The sequence below is a fragment of the Phymastichus coffea genome, unplaced genomic scaffold, assembly GCF_024137745.1.
Source record: "Phymastichus coffea isolate CEN01 unplaced genomic scaffold, Cenicafe_Pcof_1.1 PCOF00004, whole genome shotgun sequence".
NCBI classification, from domain to species: domain Eukaryota; kingdom Metazoa; phylum Arthropoda; class Insecta; order Hymenoptera; family Eulophidae; genus Phymastichus; species Phymastichus coffea.
Window position 1 is genome coordinate 2,644,361 of NW_026706815.1, and position 19,049 is coordinate 2,663,409.

Genomic DNA, 19,049 nt, shown 5'->3' on the forward strand with positions numbered 1-19,049 from the left:
CAATGGCGCCACTCTCGCAAAAGAAATATTATATCACGTAGTACAACCTGCTCGATGGTTACTGTCAAGATTTCAGCCGGATCCGAGTTGTAGTTTATTTTTGAGAGTGTGTGAAAGCAAGTGTGTCCGTTGCTTTTTGAAAAATGGAAAAAGAGCAGTGTCAGTCGGTGATTCGATTCTTGTTTTTGGAAGGGAAATCGCGCAGCGAAATCAAAAAGCGCTTGGATACTGTGTACGGTGACTCTTCTCCTTCGATGGCGACCGTCAAAAATTGGTTTAACGAGTTTCAACATGGTCGCACGTCGATTTTTGAAGAGCTACGTCCAGGTGCTCCGAAAACGGCTACCACGGAGGATAACGTGACAAAAATTCACGATCTCGTATTGGCAGATCGACGATTGAAGATGCGCGAGATAGCTAAGATTGTAAGCATTTCAATAGACCACGTGGGTCATGCATGAAATTTTGGGCATGAGAAAGCTGTCTGCGCGATGGGTGCCGCGATTGCTCACTCCGGACAACAAGCGCAACCGTGAGACAACTTCAGAGCAATGTCTGACGCTGTTTAAGCGCAATCCGAAGGAGTTTCTCCGTCGTTTCGTGATAGTCGACGAAACATGGATCCACTGGTATATATCAGAGACCAAGGAACAATCGAAACAGTGGACTTTACCCGGCGAAAGTGCTCCGAAGAAGGTGAAGACTGCCCCATCGGCCGGAAAGGTGATGGCCACCGTTTTCTGGGATTCACAAGGTGTGATCTACATCGACTACCTGGAGAGGGGCAAAACGGTCACAGGGATGTACTATGCCGAATTATTGGGCCGATCCGATGTCGAATTGCAGAGAAAACGACCCCATTTGGCGAAGAAAAAAGTGCTCTTCCACCATGACAACGCACCGGCTCACACCTCCGCCGTCGCCATGGCCAAATTGGTCGAATTAGGCTACGAACTGCTGCGCCATCCACCGTATTCTACAAATTTAGCTCCGTGCGACTTCTTTTGTTTCCAAACTTGAAAAAGTCACTCGCCAGGCAGAAATTTGAGTCGAATGTGGAGGTAATCGCTGCCACGGAAGCCTACTTTTCAGACCTCGAGGAAACGTATTTTTCAGACAGGTTAAAGAAGTTGGAGCATCGCTGGGCCAAGTGTATCGAACTAAAAGGAGACTATGTTGAAAAATAAAAGGCCACTTTTCCAAAATTTTCGTTTTTCTTTTGTAGGCTAAGTACTTTTCGGACCACCCTCGTAAGTTAAGAGATTTTTTCTTGTGAAAATTATAAATCACATTAGTTGAAGTACAATTCTGGAACATGAATTTTTATGATTACATTATAGGTGTAGACTACTAATACTCACATTAACTTCAAAAATAAGCTTTTAAAAAAATTACATTTTCAATGTGAACTTTTTTGTTGAATACCATGAAAAAATTAAATGAGTTTTTTAAAAGTCAAAATAATTACATAATCAGGGATGAAGAAAGAAACGTTACATAAAAACATGTAAACAATACACGTGGCGCAGATTGCATGTCAATGTAAATAATATAACTAGATTACTCTCTTTAAAGTTACAACTCAAATCAATTTTTTTACGTAATGTTAAAAATAATTATGCTATTTGATAGTTCGTCAAATAAACAAACGATTTTGTCCTCATCGTTCATTAGTACAATTACTGTTAATGCCTTAAAAAAATAAAATAGATTATAGGCGTTAGGCTTACGTTATAGGTTTATTGGGCCCACACGTCGTACGGAAAATTCCTTAGAAAAAATGTACAAACACGTAAATTTTTCGTTCAACTCACAAATTAAAGGCACCCACAATAAATTGCCAATAATAATAATAATAATAATAATAATAATGCCGGGCTGGTCCAGTAGCCTAGCTGGTCCAGTAGCCGAGCTGGTCCAATGAGTAGTTACACCTCACTGTGCAAATGCTAGCTAGGACACGGCCAAGAGGAAGATATGGTTCAGAAATGACGCAAAAAATAATGGTAATCTGTTGATGTGCCCAACCATTAATCACTTACACACACCTACACTCACACATTACACAAACACTTACACACACACGCCTTTTGGCAAACCGGGATGAATGAATGCTTGGCGACCCTATTAACGGGGCTTACCAAAAGCGCCAATGCCGGGGATCCCTATAAACGGAGCTGCCCGAAAGCGAATGAGGGGGATCCCTCTAATTGGGCTCTCCTTGTGAACGAAGCCCGGTTTGCCACTATGGGGACTCACAATCACGCACACTCTACAGGGGGAACACTGACCACACTCGGGTAGAGGAAGGGGGACCTTAGGGGCCGTGAGTTATTCCAGCGCGGTTCGCGGAGTCGCGACCACGAGGGACCTTTAGCACAACGGGACGAAACAAAAATATGAACATGCACAAAAAAAACATAGATTTACTCAAGTGGTAACCCATTCTTAAGGGGAATCGACCCCGGGTTCCGATCTGGTGAAAGCTCCGGTGACCACAGGCCGTGGCACGGATTTTGAGGGCCGTACTTTGTGGACGGAGAAGAGGAGTTAGATACGAATCAACGACACGAACCAGAGCCTACTGAACCTACTAAGACGACAGAGGACGAACAACGTGTCGAGCGGCGGCAGCGGGCTGAGCTACGACTCTGCCGCTGACAGCCAAGAACCGACGACAGGACGAACATCCACAATGACAAACGACACACGAGACGTGACAGAACTGCTGTGGCTCATACAAGAGACGGCGGCGGAAAGACTGACAGACGAGACCGCCAAATTAATAGACATCTTGTGCAGAAGCACAATGCTGAAACGTCGACAGATACAACAAATACAATCACAATACTGGTGGATGAACGAGATAGCCGAGCTACGAAGAATACGTTTGACAAATCGAAGACGACTGACAAGGGCAGGGGGTGGACCCGAAAGGGAAAATCTCCAAGCCATATACAAAACAGCCCAGAAGACGCTGACGAAAGCAATACGACACAGCAAGACGCGATGCTGGAGGAAGCTCTGCGAGGAGGTAAACCAGGATCCCTGGGAACCGGCTACAACATCGTGACCGGGAAACTAGGAGCCCGAGTCTCACCGGAACTTAAAGATGCCGAAACAGCAGGACGGATTGTTGACGGATTGTTTCCGATGCACCCGATTCGGACAAACGTGATGGATGACGTGGACGCACAAATGCCCCCTGCCTTTGCCGCTGAGGAACTCATCAGAGCAATGAATGCGATGAAGACTTGCAAGGCACCGGGACCGAACGGAGTACCATCCGAGATCCTCCGGCTTGTGGCTCGTCTACGGCCGGAGATACTCCTCGACCTGTACAACACGTGCTTGGTGACAGGAACGTTCAGCGACCGGTGGAAGGTGGTAAGGCTCGTTCTTATCCCAAAAGGTAGAAGCGATCCTGGCACGTCTTCGGCTTACCAACCGTTGAGTTTACTTAACGCGACTGGTAAACTCTTTGAACAATTACTGAGACCGAGACTGATGAATGCGATACCGACCGGAGGGGGGTTTATCAGATTTGCAGTTCGGTTTCAGGAGGGTTCGGTCGACGACTGGAGCGATCCAAAAGGTGGTCGACTATTTCCTGGAACTAGACAGACATTGCCACACAGCGCGACCTATAGTGTTGTTGGCCATGCTCGACATTAGAAATGCTTTCAACTCGGCCAAGTGGAGGGATATCTTGGAGGCGCTGAAAAGCAACTTCGGGATCCCGCCATACCCGCTTCGGGTTGTGGAGAATTACTTAAAAAAGAGACAGATAACATACGAGACGATCGTAGGACAAGTAACGAGACAGGTCACCGTTGGGGTGGCACAGGGGTCGATACTGGGACCTGACTTCTGGAATGGCTTATACGATAGCTTGCTTCGGCTTGGGATGCCGATCGGAGTGACCCTCGTCGCCTACCGTGATGACGTGGCGGCGGTGGGTCCTTGAGTCGCCTGATGGCAAATACGACGGGACCGAGATCGGGAAAACGACGACTGTTAATGGCGACAGCTCACTCGATCCTTCTATACGGCGCAGAAATATGGGTAGACTCCATGAAGACAAAAAAATACTGTAAGACGATGATGATGGTACAGAGACATGGCGCACTGTGAATCGCTTGCTTCTACCGAACAGTCTCTGCGCAAATTATTTCTAAATGGTTTTTCGATACTTCCTGATGAAGATTTTCTTCAACTATACGCCAAGTCTATTGGGACAAAGAAAATAAAAACAGAGTTTTCATTGATTTTGTGATCATATTGAGTATAGGTAACTAAATGATTGATGCGACCAGTGCTTGATATAGGCCAGGCTGTTTATGTGTAATCGCAAAGTAGCTATGTGTAATCGCAAGGTAGCCCGAGAGTAGTTCCTGGAACGGCACTTATAGAAAATATACTTAAAGAAAATGCAAAAGAATCAGTCATGCACGAGAAGCCTCTGTTGTTCATCGTCTTTATAACCAAAAAATACATGGAAAATGGATAAATTAAAAATTTTTTTTTGGTATTCCACCTCTTCTAAAAATCTAAATAAATTCAGGCATATAGAATAACGAAAAATGAACAAAATATATTTTTTCCAGCTAGTTGTTTTTTTGTTTTCTTTTAAATAAATTTTAAATGTTTCAATCTGATTTAAAATTTGAATTTTGTGCCAAAAATTATTTTCGTTCTGATAGATTTGAAGAATTTTAAAAATCCTATAATTTGCTTTTTTAATTTTTTTTCTAGCTCTAAAGTTGACCGAGATATCATCATAAAACGATTTGTTAGGTTTTTGGGTCTATAGGGCCCCCCTGGGCACCTAGGGGTTTGAAATTTTGTCTAGAAGAGTCTTTTATCAAGCCCTATAAGAAGCTACTATTCCGTTGCCTAAACCTTGGGGGTGGGGGGGGGGGGGGGGGGTGGATTTGACCATCTTATCTGGCTAGGCTCTTTATATTCAAAATGGAACACTATTCAAAACATTCAATTATTGTCCTCTATTCCGTAGATGATGTTCAAAAGTTTGACTGATAATGCCAAAAATTTAGCCGCTAATGCTAAAATTGAAGACATGTCAAGATTATTCAAGAATCATATGGCAGGAAAACCAGATGTGAAAAATGCATTAAGCGGAGTTATGGTATGTTCAGATATATCTAATATTCTTATCTATTAATGTTGTTAAAAACAATATAAAACGCTAAACATTAAAATTAAAAAAATTTATCTTATTCTATGAAAAAAATTCCATTTTACTATAGTAGCGATTAAAGATCATAAAATGCCATTTATTCCTTTCATTTTTCATGCTTATAAAAACTATCGCAATATTACTAAAATGTTTCCTTTGTAAAAAATGTTGTTTGGTTTCAGGATCATAATCATAAACCAATAATTTATTATCAGTAATGATCTTTTTGAGTTCATTTCGATCATCAAAAATTATTTATAAGTTCTCCTGAGTGGTTTTTAAAAGAAGCTTGTTCTTCTCTTCTCTGAGCAATTGTAGAATGAATTTTGCACGCACGCACACACACACACACACACACACACACACACACACACACACACACACACACACACACACATACATACATACACAAACACACAAGAATCATTCTGAGTTTCATAGTTGAAATTTTCCAAGCTATGATTTTGGGAATTCGAAGATCATATTCCAGTTCCCGCACTATCAATGAGCAATCATTCCAAAGATGTTTTGTATCATTGTAACCGTTTCCGCACAAGTCTTTTCAAGTGTAAAGCAAAATTTGATGCAAATTCGTTGTTTACAATATTTTTGGTTATTTTTAACAATAAACAAATGCGACGATCGACAAAGAAAACGATCGAAAAGAGATTTCGTAGAAAAAACTACACTGTGCACGATCGAAGACGTCTTGACATCATCTGAAACATTTCACATGAATCATATAATTATTTATTTATTTCTTTTAATAGATATATTTATATAGATATCAACAGTCATCAGATACAACTTTTTCTTTATGATATACATATGCTTGTTATTTTTGAGAACTGTTTCATGTAACTATTGTATATAATTCTAACAAAAATAATATCCTAAAAACAAATGATTTATGCATAACTTTTTTTTACACCAACTACAAATTATAATTGTAGTATTGTCTTCGAAGTTACATAGAGGTTCTTCTTGTATGGCAAAGCAAAATTCAACAGGATTATCTTATTTTGAAAATCTATCAATATAACCATTTTTGTACGATGAATACTTGAAGCTATTCTAATATCTCGGAGAAGATGACTAATTATGTATGACGGATTGCATTTTAATGATAAAATTTCTTTCGCGTAAATGAATATTTTATTCCAGTGAAATAATGATATTAGATAGCTTTCTTACAAAATTTTTCTAGAAGCGACAACCTTAAACATCTAAAGTCCAAATTATACCTGTCGTACAAGGTGATATTGCCATTGACTTTAAACTTACTTCTTTCGGTACTAATTATTATACGGTATTATTGCATTACTCCAGGAAACACAAAGGAAAATCGATGAATTCTCAGTGTTTTTTTGAAAATACTTTCATATTAATACATTTCTTATCGTATGTCTCAATAATATCTATTGTAACAGGCTGCCATTTAGTCGATAATCTCTTAAAAGTGCCCTTTATTACGACTAGACGAAGCCTTGCTATCTATGTGCTCAAAGCACAGTAACCTACCTTGCCTCGGAGTGCGCCTGGGCAGAGTCTCTTCACTATTCCGAGTTGGGTTCCCCCAACTCACCGCTTGGCGGCGCTGTCGCCCCTTGCTAGTAGCGTTCGTGCGGCCGCCGCTGGAACCTGAGTTGTCGATTCGCGTCTATCGGTATTCGCACGATTCGTGCTACGCAACCGGCGAATTCGAATCCACTGAAAATAAACACTGACGCGACCTCCGGACAAAGGAAAGACACAATAACCGAAACTCGTTTAAATAAGTATAATGATTGATTTATTCAACTAAATCAATGACACGGGGAATCTGCCGAGAGTCTTGCGCACGCTCGCGTGAATGAAAATACACGCTAAAAATGAGAGAGAGAGAAAACCACGGATGCCGCGAACTAATCACTCGCGCGCCACAAACAAATTCTTCGCGCTCGCTGCGCGGGATCGCACGCAAATTAACAACAAATGAAACAAGGGAAGGTGCACCTACCGCGAGAACGACGAGGATACGGTGGCCAACCGTATCCGACTAGCGAATCGTTAAAACGCCGCTTCGCTGCTTGCCGCACCACCGAAACTACTGCTGTTGTTGTTGTTGCTGCTGCGGTTGCTTCTGTTGCTGCTATAGCTGCTACTACTGTTGCTGCTGTTGCTGCTGTTGCTGCTGTTACTGCTGATGCTGCTACTGCTGCTATTGCTGCTGTTGCTGCTATTGGCACACCACCAAACACAAAACTCGGCTCGGGAACAGGTTAGCGCGACGCACTGACTGAGTGACACAGTCATACTGCCGGTCGGAGCCTCCCCTCCCGGTCATTGCCCCTACGCGCTCTCTCTCTCTCGCTAACCGAACGCGCTCGCTCTTAATCCGGTACGCGGATCTAAACGATTTTCGATAATCGTTGCACTATTTAACTCAAAGTCCAAAGTTTCCACTTGCTTCTTTCAATACTAAAAATAAAGGTAAATGAAAATTACCCTCTTCTGATATAACAGGTTGAATAGTGTAACTGTATGTTAATGATGATTGTGCCTTGCTTTTAATTTTATCATTCCTCTATAAATTAATATTTTACCACTGTAAATCTCCAAATTAAATTAGTTTCCATCGGAATTATGTACGTTGCTTACACCGTATCTTGTAAACAGTTGTTTAGTTTCAACTCTAAAAGTTTCACATTTTCAATTTTCATAATATTTTTCAATGAAGCTACTGTAACAAATTGAGTGATTTCCCAAGCTATTACATAGTGTTTTATTTTTAATACCTAGATTCTTCAATTCGATGCTTTAAGGGGGGGGGGGGGGGGGGGGGTAGGTGAATTTTCAGCCTACCTTTAAAAAAATCGCAGGAGGCTGATAATTATATTTATAACGTAGTTTTTCCCGCTGAATCGAATGGCGTTATCAGAAATTAAAAAAAAAAATTTTTTATGCTTATTTTGGCCGATTGCTTTTTTATAATATTCTGTTAGTTTTTTTATTGTCGTGTCTTTGAGTTGACCATGACCTTTGCCTCCCAAAGTGACTTTTCTGCTCCTTTCTTCTTTTATAATTTTTTTTATACCAGCATAGACTCTGGATAGTTATTGATAATAAATAAATGTGATCAAATTGTATGATGATTGACACATTCTTCTTTTTCTATTTTATAATCTTCTCCAAGATTCAACGATACGACATGAGTGAATGCTTTTGAATCCCCATCTGAAAGCATTTTCGTATAGCGAAATCCATAATTTTCGGACCGTTTCCATAAGTTTTCAGCAATTGTAGCTTCCATTGCTCCTGACGATCCTGAATGATTTTTACGACATTGGCCGACATGACCTTGCGACCAAAACTCGAATTCCGGCGAATCTTCACCCAATAGAGCTGCTGTGAACGAACATTCTTGGCAAAACTTCGTTGCAATATCAAAATCGATGATGAATCCAGTAACCAAATCAATTACACTGGCAAAACCAACTTGCGATCTAAAACCTTTGATAGGTCACGAACCGTCATAACTGTCACCTAAATTCAGTTTCTTTTCAAGCCCTTGCTCCGTTCGAATTTTTGCTGCACTTTCTAATTCGTCATTAGAAATCAAATAAGAACTATTGTCACTGTCACAATTCATTTCTTCGTCGTCGTCAGAGTTACTGTTTTCGTCACTGTCACTATCGACTTGTTGATCTTCAACCACACATGAACTTGTGTATGTATCTTTGACAACAGTTCGACATTCGTTCAAAATCACTTCAGTCGACTCATCAACAGCAGTTTCGATTCGTTCCATATGATCTTTGAAAGAAGCACAGGAAAAAGGTTGCATGTTCATAATCATAGCAAAATTTTGTATGCTTGAATAGCCTCTACCTTCATACAAAAATGCTAAGCTCAGCCTTACATTCACATCGAAAGGAGGCCTGCTACTACTTTTGGTGCAAACTCTTTTTGACGTATATATACTTGTCTTATCTGTCTCTAATCCAAGCAACTCACAGTATGAACATTTCAAAACAATTTTCCTCGAGAACCCCCAAGACTATGAATCTAACTCGAAACGCAATGTACTATGATCGCAATCGACACACTTCGTTTTTGACAATAATGACGATATTTGTGAAAAATCGAGCAAGATGTACTGCGATTCACTAACTTTTTCTTGGTCGCACTCATCCATCGTTTCTTCAGCTGTAGTTTCAGTTATATCTTCATAAAATTCTTCAGACACTGCATTTATTTCTTCTGCTTCATTGTTTTCATTTTTATTTCTTTCACTAATATTCGCTATGGCATCCGCTTTCATTTGTGAACGTAAGCTTTTCTGACACGAAGCTTTTTTCCATTTTTTTGTTGCCAATTCACTATAATACACCGACCGATTTTTACGTCGAGGCATGATTGACAGTGATAACTACTAGGTTCACGTCTGACTGTATCTCAAGTTCGCACTGAATACACTAATCGATTACACATCTTCATATTTATTATACATAAAAGCTAGTGCTGTTTGAAAAAAAAAAAAAGAAAAAAAAGTGGCTTTCGAAAAAATGCTACTCCTCCCTCAATTTTTGAGATTTTGAGGTCAAAATTTTTTTGTATATAGTTTTTATTATTTTAAAGAAGATAGCGCATGGGTTTTAAAAAATATTGATTCCTTCCACAAAAAAAAAATAAAAACCCAAAAAAAAATTTTTTTTTTGTTGAAAAACGGCCAAAATAAGCATAAAAAATTTTTTTTTTTAATTTCTGATAACGCCATTCGATTCAGCGGGAAAAACTACGTTATAAATATAATTATCAGCCTCCTGCGATTTTTTTAAAGGTAGGCTGAAAATTCACCTGCCCCCCCCCCTTAAAGGAATATTCAATATCAACCACCTTTGATTCGACAGCTTCGTTGAATTATTAAAAACAGATTCTGATATCTTGAATAATTTATCATACCCACTGACTTCTACTTCAATTTGCTGTTTTCATCGATGTAATTGTCGCTCACTACTTGTTTAAATTTGTACTTTACAGTATTAAATGCATAAGGCTTACCTTTTTTACTCAACTGAAACTTTACTGCTTTTTCTTGATGTACAAAGTTAATTATTTTTTACTCACGTGGATTATTTAATTCTGATTGTACCCTTTGATACCCCTGTGGCCTCAATTAATTCACGCAATTTTAATCTTCTATCACTGAACACCATATCGTGGGTTTGTTGACCTATTCGGGCGTACTCACTTCTACGGGCGTTCTGGACACGGTTCATCTTTTCTTCTTGTACGGCCGCGTTTAAATTTATTTAGCTAGTTATAAACAGTCTTAAACACAGGGACAGACTTGCCATGAACGGCGTTCAACTCAACTGTGATTTCTTTTGGTTGAAGTATAGCAACGAGGCGCACACAAATATACTTTTATCTGTGCGGAAGGAAAAGCCAGATATATACATTTTCTGCAAGGCCCAAATTTTATTGCTTTTTCCTTTCCGCCAAGAGTTCCGAAGGATGCACCACCGCGGTCAGTCCGCCCGTAGCCGACCCGACAGTCAGTCGCACCCCCAGCAGTTCACATCAAATTATCCAGTGTTTATTCAAAAACATTAATAGTTTTGCTAAATTAATTATCCAAGTGTATATTTGCGTACTGCGTTACGTGCCACCTTTTATTCTGTGTTATTGTGCTTCTGTTTTATGTATTATTAATAAAGTCAATTTAATAATACCTATTATTTATTAACACATTACAACACTTTTCAAATGAAAATGTTTTATCACCACTCGAAACTCTGTTTTTTCCATTTTTCAAATAAACCAATAACTTTTTGTTCAACCAATGCTCACAAAAAAACGACTTAACGAATCGAGTTGAAACTTTGTACGATATCTAGTTAGTAGTGTTGCTTGCCAAAAACATCACAATTTAAGCGTGACGAACGCCATTTCTTGGATTTTGTAAAGACTTTGTTGTTTTTTAATTACATTTGAACTAACTTTGTCTAAATTTATTGCAGTTGTATCAAGTGATGATTCACTAGTCTTATTGAATTTGTCTTCATCAGCACCATCATCATTATCATCATCAGCAATAGACATAGCGGATTGAAATGTAGAATCAAGCGGTTGCAATGTAAAATTTAAGTCATTAATAGTACTATTGAAATATCAAGATTTATAGGGATTTATTAGCTATTGTTTTTGTCTTGAAAGCTTTATCGAACGTAATTTTCTTCTCCTTCTTCCTTTTCTGTTCAGTATTAGAGTTAGTTTTATCAATAGCTAAATTTACTAAAATTTACACATTAAAAACGTTGTGTATTTAATGTATAAATCATTACGATAATCGAGCTAATTTTATATGTGCCGTTATAAATGTACAAAAATTGTTTACATGGATTAAAGATAGATAGAAGCAATCTAAACTTGAAGGTATCGATGAAGTTGACAGTAATACATATAAAAATTGGTCTAAATATTTCGAAATAGCTATTTCGACTACTGAAAATAAAGATTATAGACAGCCTGTTCTATATTCAATATATAATTGAACAATAAATTAATAATTGAACGAAAATTTCATAAGTTTTATTAATTAATATTCGAATAATATTAACAATGGAGTCGAAAGGTTTCCGAAATCGAATAAAACTACTATAGCTCTTGCTTAGAGAGGGGAGAGAGAAAGAGAGAGAGAGCAGCATCCACACTATACGACGTACGTAGCTAGCAAGCTAGAGACGCTACCCCCTCTCCAAGGTCCCACACTTATTCAGCATAAGCTTACTAAGCGCCCTACTATCGAAGGAGAGCGAGAGTGAAGGATAGAGAGAGAGAGAGAGAGAGAGAGAGAGAGAGAGAGAGAGAGAGAGAACAGTAACCACGCTATACGCTGTTTGCAAACTCCCTCTACTCTATAGGTATAGCATATTGAAGGAGAGAAGCATCTATACTATTAGGCACGTAACTGGCCACCGTATAGCTTAGCAAGCTAGAGACGCTACCCCTCTCCATAGCGAGCGCACTTCAAGCGTTAGAGACGCCTTTCCCTCTCAGAGGGCCCACTATGTCAAGCCAGCATATAGCTTACCTAAGCGCCTTACCAACTCTTTTATGACAAAGGAAAGAGAAAGAAAGAGAGAGATATTTTTTATTTAAATGGTTTATTTATTTATTTATTAAATTATAAAAATATTATTATATAAATTTTTTTACTTAATTTTTTTTCCTACCACATGGTTTGGTAGGTCGCGTCGGTTTTCTAGTGAAATAAGAATATATGCTGAGATCCCTTAATTTTTCTATATACTTCACTCGTAGTACCACTTTCTACATGCTAGTGGTAGCGGTAGGGGTGATCATCATGCTCTTAGTGGTGGTAACGGTATTTGCCCTTGGAAGGGCATTTTCAATGCTGCACATTGGTTGCCTTCCTACAGCAGTAGCATCATTATTGACCTAAAAATAATATACATTTTCAAGTTATTTATAAAATAAAAATATATTTATATAATAATAATAATGAATAATCTTACCTTCATAAATTTTTTTTTAGGTGAAAGACTTGTAAACGCTTCTAACGATACAACGTTTACGCATCTTTTTCTTGCTGCTTTTACTGCTGTCGTTTCGACGACAGTCCTCGCAGCGTTTTCGGCTGCAGACCTCGCAGTCCTCGCCGTCTTCTCGGCCGCAGCTTTAGCAATCCGTTCAGCCCTTTCAGCCACATGTTTTGTAGCCTCTGCAGTTCTTTCGAGCACAGCCCTTTCGAGCTCAGTCCTCATGGTAGCGGCCCTCTCGGTCGCGGTCCTCTCGGCCTCAGCTCTTTCCTGCGTTAGTCTTTCAGATCTCTCGACATCGCGCTGTAACTAAGAACAAAAAATATATATATATTTAAATATAATTATATATATATAAACATACTCTATAGGCATTACATACTGAATATGACGCCTATGCGACGGATCCAGCACGATTATATTAAACAAACAAGAATAAATGAAATGATTAAAAATAAATATATTCTTATATTTATATTATATAAAAAATGGTTGTTATACCTACCATTCTCAAAATAGAAATTAATAAAAAGTAAAATACACTTGGTGGCAAACTTGCCAACAGGACTGGTGGAGTCTGAAAAATTATAAAATTTATAAAAATATTATTAAAAAAACGCGAGCTTAAATAATTAGTGGAATATGTATATTTACTTTTACCGAGTGGGTTTCGACTCGTGGAAGGGAGTAGACGTGTCTTGACTGTGAGTGCGAGTTTTGGTGAGAAAGTTTGAGAGGAAAAGTGTTTGAGGAGGGAGATAGAGGTGAAAAGAGCGTGGAGGATGAAGAGAAGTGGAGTAGAGAGAGAGAGAGGGGGCTTGGAGAAGAGCAGGAAAGAGCAGAGAGAGGAATAAAAAAAAAAGAAAAGTTGAGGTTAAGAGAGAAAATGAAGAAGCGGGAAAGGCAAGTAGAGCGGAGGGGCGGTAAGAAGTAAAGGCGGAGACAGAAAAGGTAAGACAGGGAATAAAGGTGAGATAACGAGTAGAAGTAGAGAGACGAATTAAGGCGTACGGGATAGTGATGGAGAGATTTGTGACAGCAGAAAAATTAAGGAATAAAAATGGAAAGATGGATAAGAAAGGTCCAGAGGAAGAAAAGAAGAAAAGAGTAAAGGTGGTTAGGGGGAATATTAGAGGAGAAATGAGAGAGGCAAAAAGATGCAAGAGTGTAAGTGAGGGGAGCGAGATGGAAGGGGAGGGGGGAGAAGGATTAGATAACGATAGAAGTGGGAAAAACTAGTGGTGCAGAAAATATAATGGAAAAGATACGGGCAGAATTAAGGGATTTAAGAGAGGTATGGGTGGAAGAAAGGAGAGAATGGACAGAAATGTGTAAAGAAATGATGGAAAAATGGAAAGAATGGAGACAGAGGAGAAAAGAAGAGAAGAAAGGTGGGAGAAAGAAATACGAAAAGTTAGGAGAGGACAAGAGAGCGAGAAGAAAGAAGGAGAGAGGCGAAAGAAGAAACGAAAAAAGCAGAAGTTAGAGAAAAGAAACTGCAGGAAAAATGGGGAGAGAAGATGAACTAGTTGGAAGGAGCGTACGTGAAATTAAAAGAAAGTATAGAAAGAGGAAATTAGAAGCAAAGAGGAACAGAAGTAGGCAATAAGGAAGAAATAGAGTATATGAGAGAAAAAATGGATAGAGAAACTAGGATAAAAAATATAATAGTGACAGACTTAGAGGGTGGGTTAATATAGGAAAAGAAGGATGAGGCAGAGGACTGGCTAAGAGCGGAACTAGAAATGAAAGGGGAGATAGTGAATCTGAGGAGTATAGGAGGGATAGCGGGGAGGGATGATCAGAGAGAAAGAGGAAAAAAGATGTGGCAAATTAAATGCGCTTCATGCGAACTCAAAGAAGGAATTATGAAGAGGAAAAAGAAGCTGGTGCAGAAAAAGATATTTATAGATCAGGACTGGACGTGGAAGCAGAGGAAGATAAGAGAGGAAGTAAGAAGGAAAGGGAGAGAAATAAAAAGTAAAGATAAAGAGGTAAAGATGTGGCATAACGGGTTGAAGTCAGAAGAAGAAGAATGGTGGTGGAGCGAGAAAGAGGGAAAAATGGTAGGAAAAAGGGCGAAAGGGTTTCGAAAACAATAGGGAAAAAAGAGACAGGAGGAAAGGGAGAAAGAGGGAAGAGAGGCAGTAAAGGTACTATTCTGGAACGTGGCGGGGATTAGGAGCATGGAGGAAGACGACTGGGAATATGTTAGGGAATTTGATAAAATCGGGCTAACTCAAACCTGAGTGAAGAGGCAAGGGACATAAACTGGGGTGGCGAAGCAACTGAAAGTGTATAACATAAAGTGGATAGACTCAAGAAGGTAAGAAAGAAGGGGGGGGGGGAGAAATAGGGGAGGAATAATAGCGGTAAGAGAGAGGAAAGGGATGAGTAAGGTTGAATGGAAGAAAGAAAGGACAAGTGAGGTAATAGCAGGAGAAATAAAGATCGGAGAGAGGAAATACATGATAGCAACGGTATATATGTAACATGAGAAAAAGGAAAACTATGAATACCTAAGCGAAGAGATAGAGGAGAACAGAGGAAAAACAATAATTATAGGAGGAGACTTCAACGCAAGAACAGGAAATCAAGGCAGAGAATGGGAGACAGAAGAAAACTTAGAAGAAATAAAGGCCAAGGATAAAGTGTTAAACGCAGAGGGAAAAGAAATGATAAAATGGCTAGGAGAAAGGGGCTTAGTGGAGGAGATGAAGAGGGAGAAACAACATATATAGGAGCGAGTGGAATGTCAACGATAGACTATGTAGTAGGTAACGAGGAAGGTGATGAGGCAATAAAAAGGGTTTAAATAAAAGAGAGGGTAAAGTCGGACCACTTACCAATAGAGGTGGAATTGGGTGACAAAATAGCGGAAGAAAGAAAAGAAGAGGAAAAAAGAATGATAGACGACTGGAGCGAATATGGTATAAGAGAGTATCAGAGATGGATAGACGGAATAGAGGGAACAGAAAAATGGAAAGAGATAAAAAATAGAGTGAAGAAAGCAGTCGTAAAAAAGAGGATGTGGAGAGAAGAATGTAGGATAAAAAGGGCTAGGGTGATGATAGAGTTAAATAAGGTAAGAAAAGGGGAAGGAGACAGAGGCAAATACCTAGAAGCAAAGAGAGAATACAGAGAGGAAATAAGAAAAGCGAAAGAAACTGAGGGGAAAAGAGTGGCAGAAGAAATAAGAAAAGATAAGACGAGAAGAAAATTCTGGGATGAAGTGAATAGCAATAGGAAGAAAAAATTGGATTAGATGAAAATATAGGAAAAGAAGAATGGTTAAAGCACTTCAAGGGACAACTGGGAGAGAAAGAAAAGGAAGAAAGCAAATGGGAGGAAACCGAAGACAGCGAAGGAGAAGAAGGTAAAGAGATTAAAGTAAGAGAAGTAAAAGAGGTAATAAGAAAAATAAAAAAGAAAAAGGCGACAGGAGAAGATGGTATAGTGAATGAAGCGTGGATGGAAGGCACGGCAGGCTTGTTAAAAGATATGACAAAATTCTTAAACGGAATATGGTACGGAGAAGGATATCCGGAAGAATAGGGGAAGAGAATAATAGTACTAATATATAAGAAAGGGAGGAAAGAAGAAGTAGAAAACTATAGAGGAATAACGCGCATATAAAATATATGCGGAAATACTAAGGAAAAAGCTAGAAAGAGAACTAGAAGCTAAAGAAACGCTAAGCCATACGCAGATGCGATTCTGGAAGAAAAGAGGAACAATGGACGCAATATATGTATTAAAAACAATAATAGGGAAGGAACTAAGGAAAAAAGGAGAGAAACTGTACGTATTCTTTGCTGACATGAAGGCCGCTTTTGACAAGATAAAGAGAAAGAAAATATGTGAAATCATGAAAGAGAAAGGGATAAATGGGAAAATCAGGAAAAAAATAGAAGAAATATATAAGAAAACAGGGAGTAAGGTAACAGTTGGAGGAGAAATAATTGGGGAGTTTGAGACTACCAAAGACGTAAGGCAAGGGTGTCCTTTGAGTACCACTCTAATTAATCTTGCCTTCGCCGACCTGGAAGACAATATCAAACAGGTGCAAAAAGGAGGGGTAGTGATAGGAAGGAAGAAAATATGGACATTAGGATATGCAGATGATATAGTGATGATGGCAAGGAGTAAAAGTGGAAGGAAAGCAATGCTGAAAAAATTAAAAAGATACCTGGAAGAAAGAGGATTAGAGCTAAATGTAGGAAAATCAAAGATGATGAAATGCTGGTGAGGAGGAGGAAGGGGGAAGGAAGAAGAATTCGAATGGGAAGGTGAAAAGATAGAGATGGTTAAAGAGTACAACTACTTGGGATACGTGATAAGCAGAAATAACGGAAATAAAAAGCAGATAAAGAAGGTAGAGTGGAAATAAATATGGGACTCGGAAGACTATGGATGAACCTGTTCGACGCACTGGCGAAAAGCGTGATTATGTATGGAGCAGAAATCTGGGGATGGAAGAGATATGAAGAAATAGAGAGATTACAACTAAAATAGATAAAGTGGGTATTGGGATTAGATAGAAACACGCCAAGTTACTTAATACTATGGGAAACGGGAAGACAAGAAATGAAAGAAACAGCATTAGAAAGAGCAATGAAGTATGAAAAAAAAATAAGAGAAGAAAGAGATGGCTCAATAAAAAAAGAAGCATGGAGAGAATTAAAGAAAAGGGAAAGAAATGAAACAGATAAAAAGGGTAAGGAGGAGAGAGAGAGGAATGGCTAAAATATACAGAGAGAGGGAGGAGGGATACGAAATGAGAGAAGAGTTTTGGGAAGAAATAAGAGAAGAGCTAAAGAAAAAAGAAGAAAAAGAATTAGAAGAAAAGCTAGAAAAGTCAAGATACATAAACGAGTGGAAAGTACTGAAAGAAGAAATGAAAAAGTACAGATTAAAGGAAATTCAAGGAGAGGGAAGAATAAAAGGCCTACAAATAGGGAAAAGGTTTAGGTTAGGTAATGAAACGAGAGGAAGCAGGTATTGGGAAAAAGAAAAAAATAAGAGATGCAGAATGTGTATGAAAGAGGAAAAAAATTGGAAGCACATAGTAGAAAAATGTGAAAAAAGCAAAAAGGTTGGGGAAGAATGGAAAAAATTAATAACAGGAAGCAAAGAAAAGATAGCGTTGATGATGGAGCTACAATGGAAAAGAAGAAGAAACGAAGAGGAGAAAGAAAATGAAAAACAAGAAGACGAAATTTTAAGACCCTAAGGACAGAAGGAAACAGAAGACAGACGCAAGACTCGCAGATACATCTACATACGCAAACATACATACAAAACACACACACCCACATGCAAACATATATCACACACACACACAAAACACAAGTACTAGTAACTACACAAGCGAGAGGCAGCATGTATTGGATGCAGGAGCAAAAATGGAAAAGAAGAAGAATCGAAGAAGAGAAAGAAAAAGGAAAACAAGAAGATAAATTATAAGATACTAAAGAAAATAAGTGAGGTTGAGGAAAGGAAAGGCAGAGGGAGAAATAAGAAATGAGAAAAAGGTGTCAAAACCCTAATAAGGAGAAAGACAGATGAAATGATTAGCAAGAAAGAGAGCAAAAGCAAAGTAAAGGCAAAGGTGAAAAGGCACAAAAAAGTAACAAAGGAAGAAGTCGAAAAGAAAATAAGCAAGAAAGAGAAACACAAGAGCGGAAAAGGCCAATCTTCGGAGAGAGAGAGAGGAAGAGAAGATTAATCAACAGAAAAATGGGAAGAAAAGCTGAAAAGACAGAAGCAGAAGACAGGGACGCAAGAGTTGTAGACACATCTACATACGTACACATATACACAAAACACACACATACACATACACACACAAACACATACATTATTAATTACACAAACTGGACACGAGATACAATTGTAATATAAGAAATGAAAACCAAATGTAACATATAAGTTGTAAATAAATAAACTAACTATATACTTACGTTTAGCACGAATATAATCATGGCATTGATTGATGTGACAATTTGAAGATTATCTATTTTTTCAAAAATCACAAAAACACAATAAAAAAAAAAAAAAAAATAATAAATATTCACATCTTCAAAAAAAGAAACTTCTTCTAAAGAAGAAAAAGCGCGGTTTACTCTCGTCGACAACTGGCAAACGATTGACTCTGGAAAAGATTTTCCTGTAAAATCGAGATGATTCTCAATCTCTGAAAGAAACTCTAGTCATACTACGGAAAAATCTTTAAACGAAGAGGAACATCTATTACGTTTTAGATGGTCAGCATGTGGGATATTGTTAACACAACTGAACAA

The 19,049-nt window shown here is 38.6% G+C and overlaps 1 protein-coding gene across 1 annotated transcript in view; it reads left to right on the forward strand.

Annotated features, from left to right (window-relative positions):
- LOC131666732 (protein unc-13 homolog A-like) overlaps positions 1–19,049 on the forward strand; it is a 957,113-nt gene that overhangs the window by 572,251 nt on the left and 365,813 nt on the right. Inside the window, exon 12 of the mRNA XM_058939609.1 lies at positions 5,018–5,149. Within this exon, the coding sequence (XP_058795592.1) occupies positions 5,018–5,149 (132 nt within the window). The remainder of the gene's footprint in view (positions 1–5,017; positions 5,150–19,049) is intronic.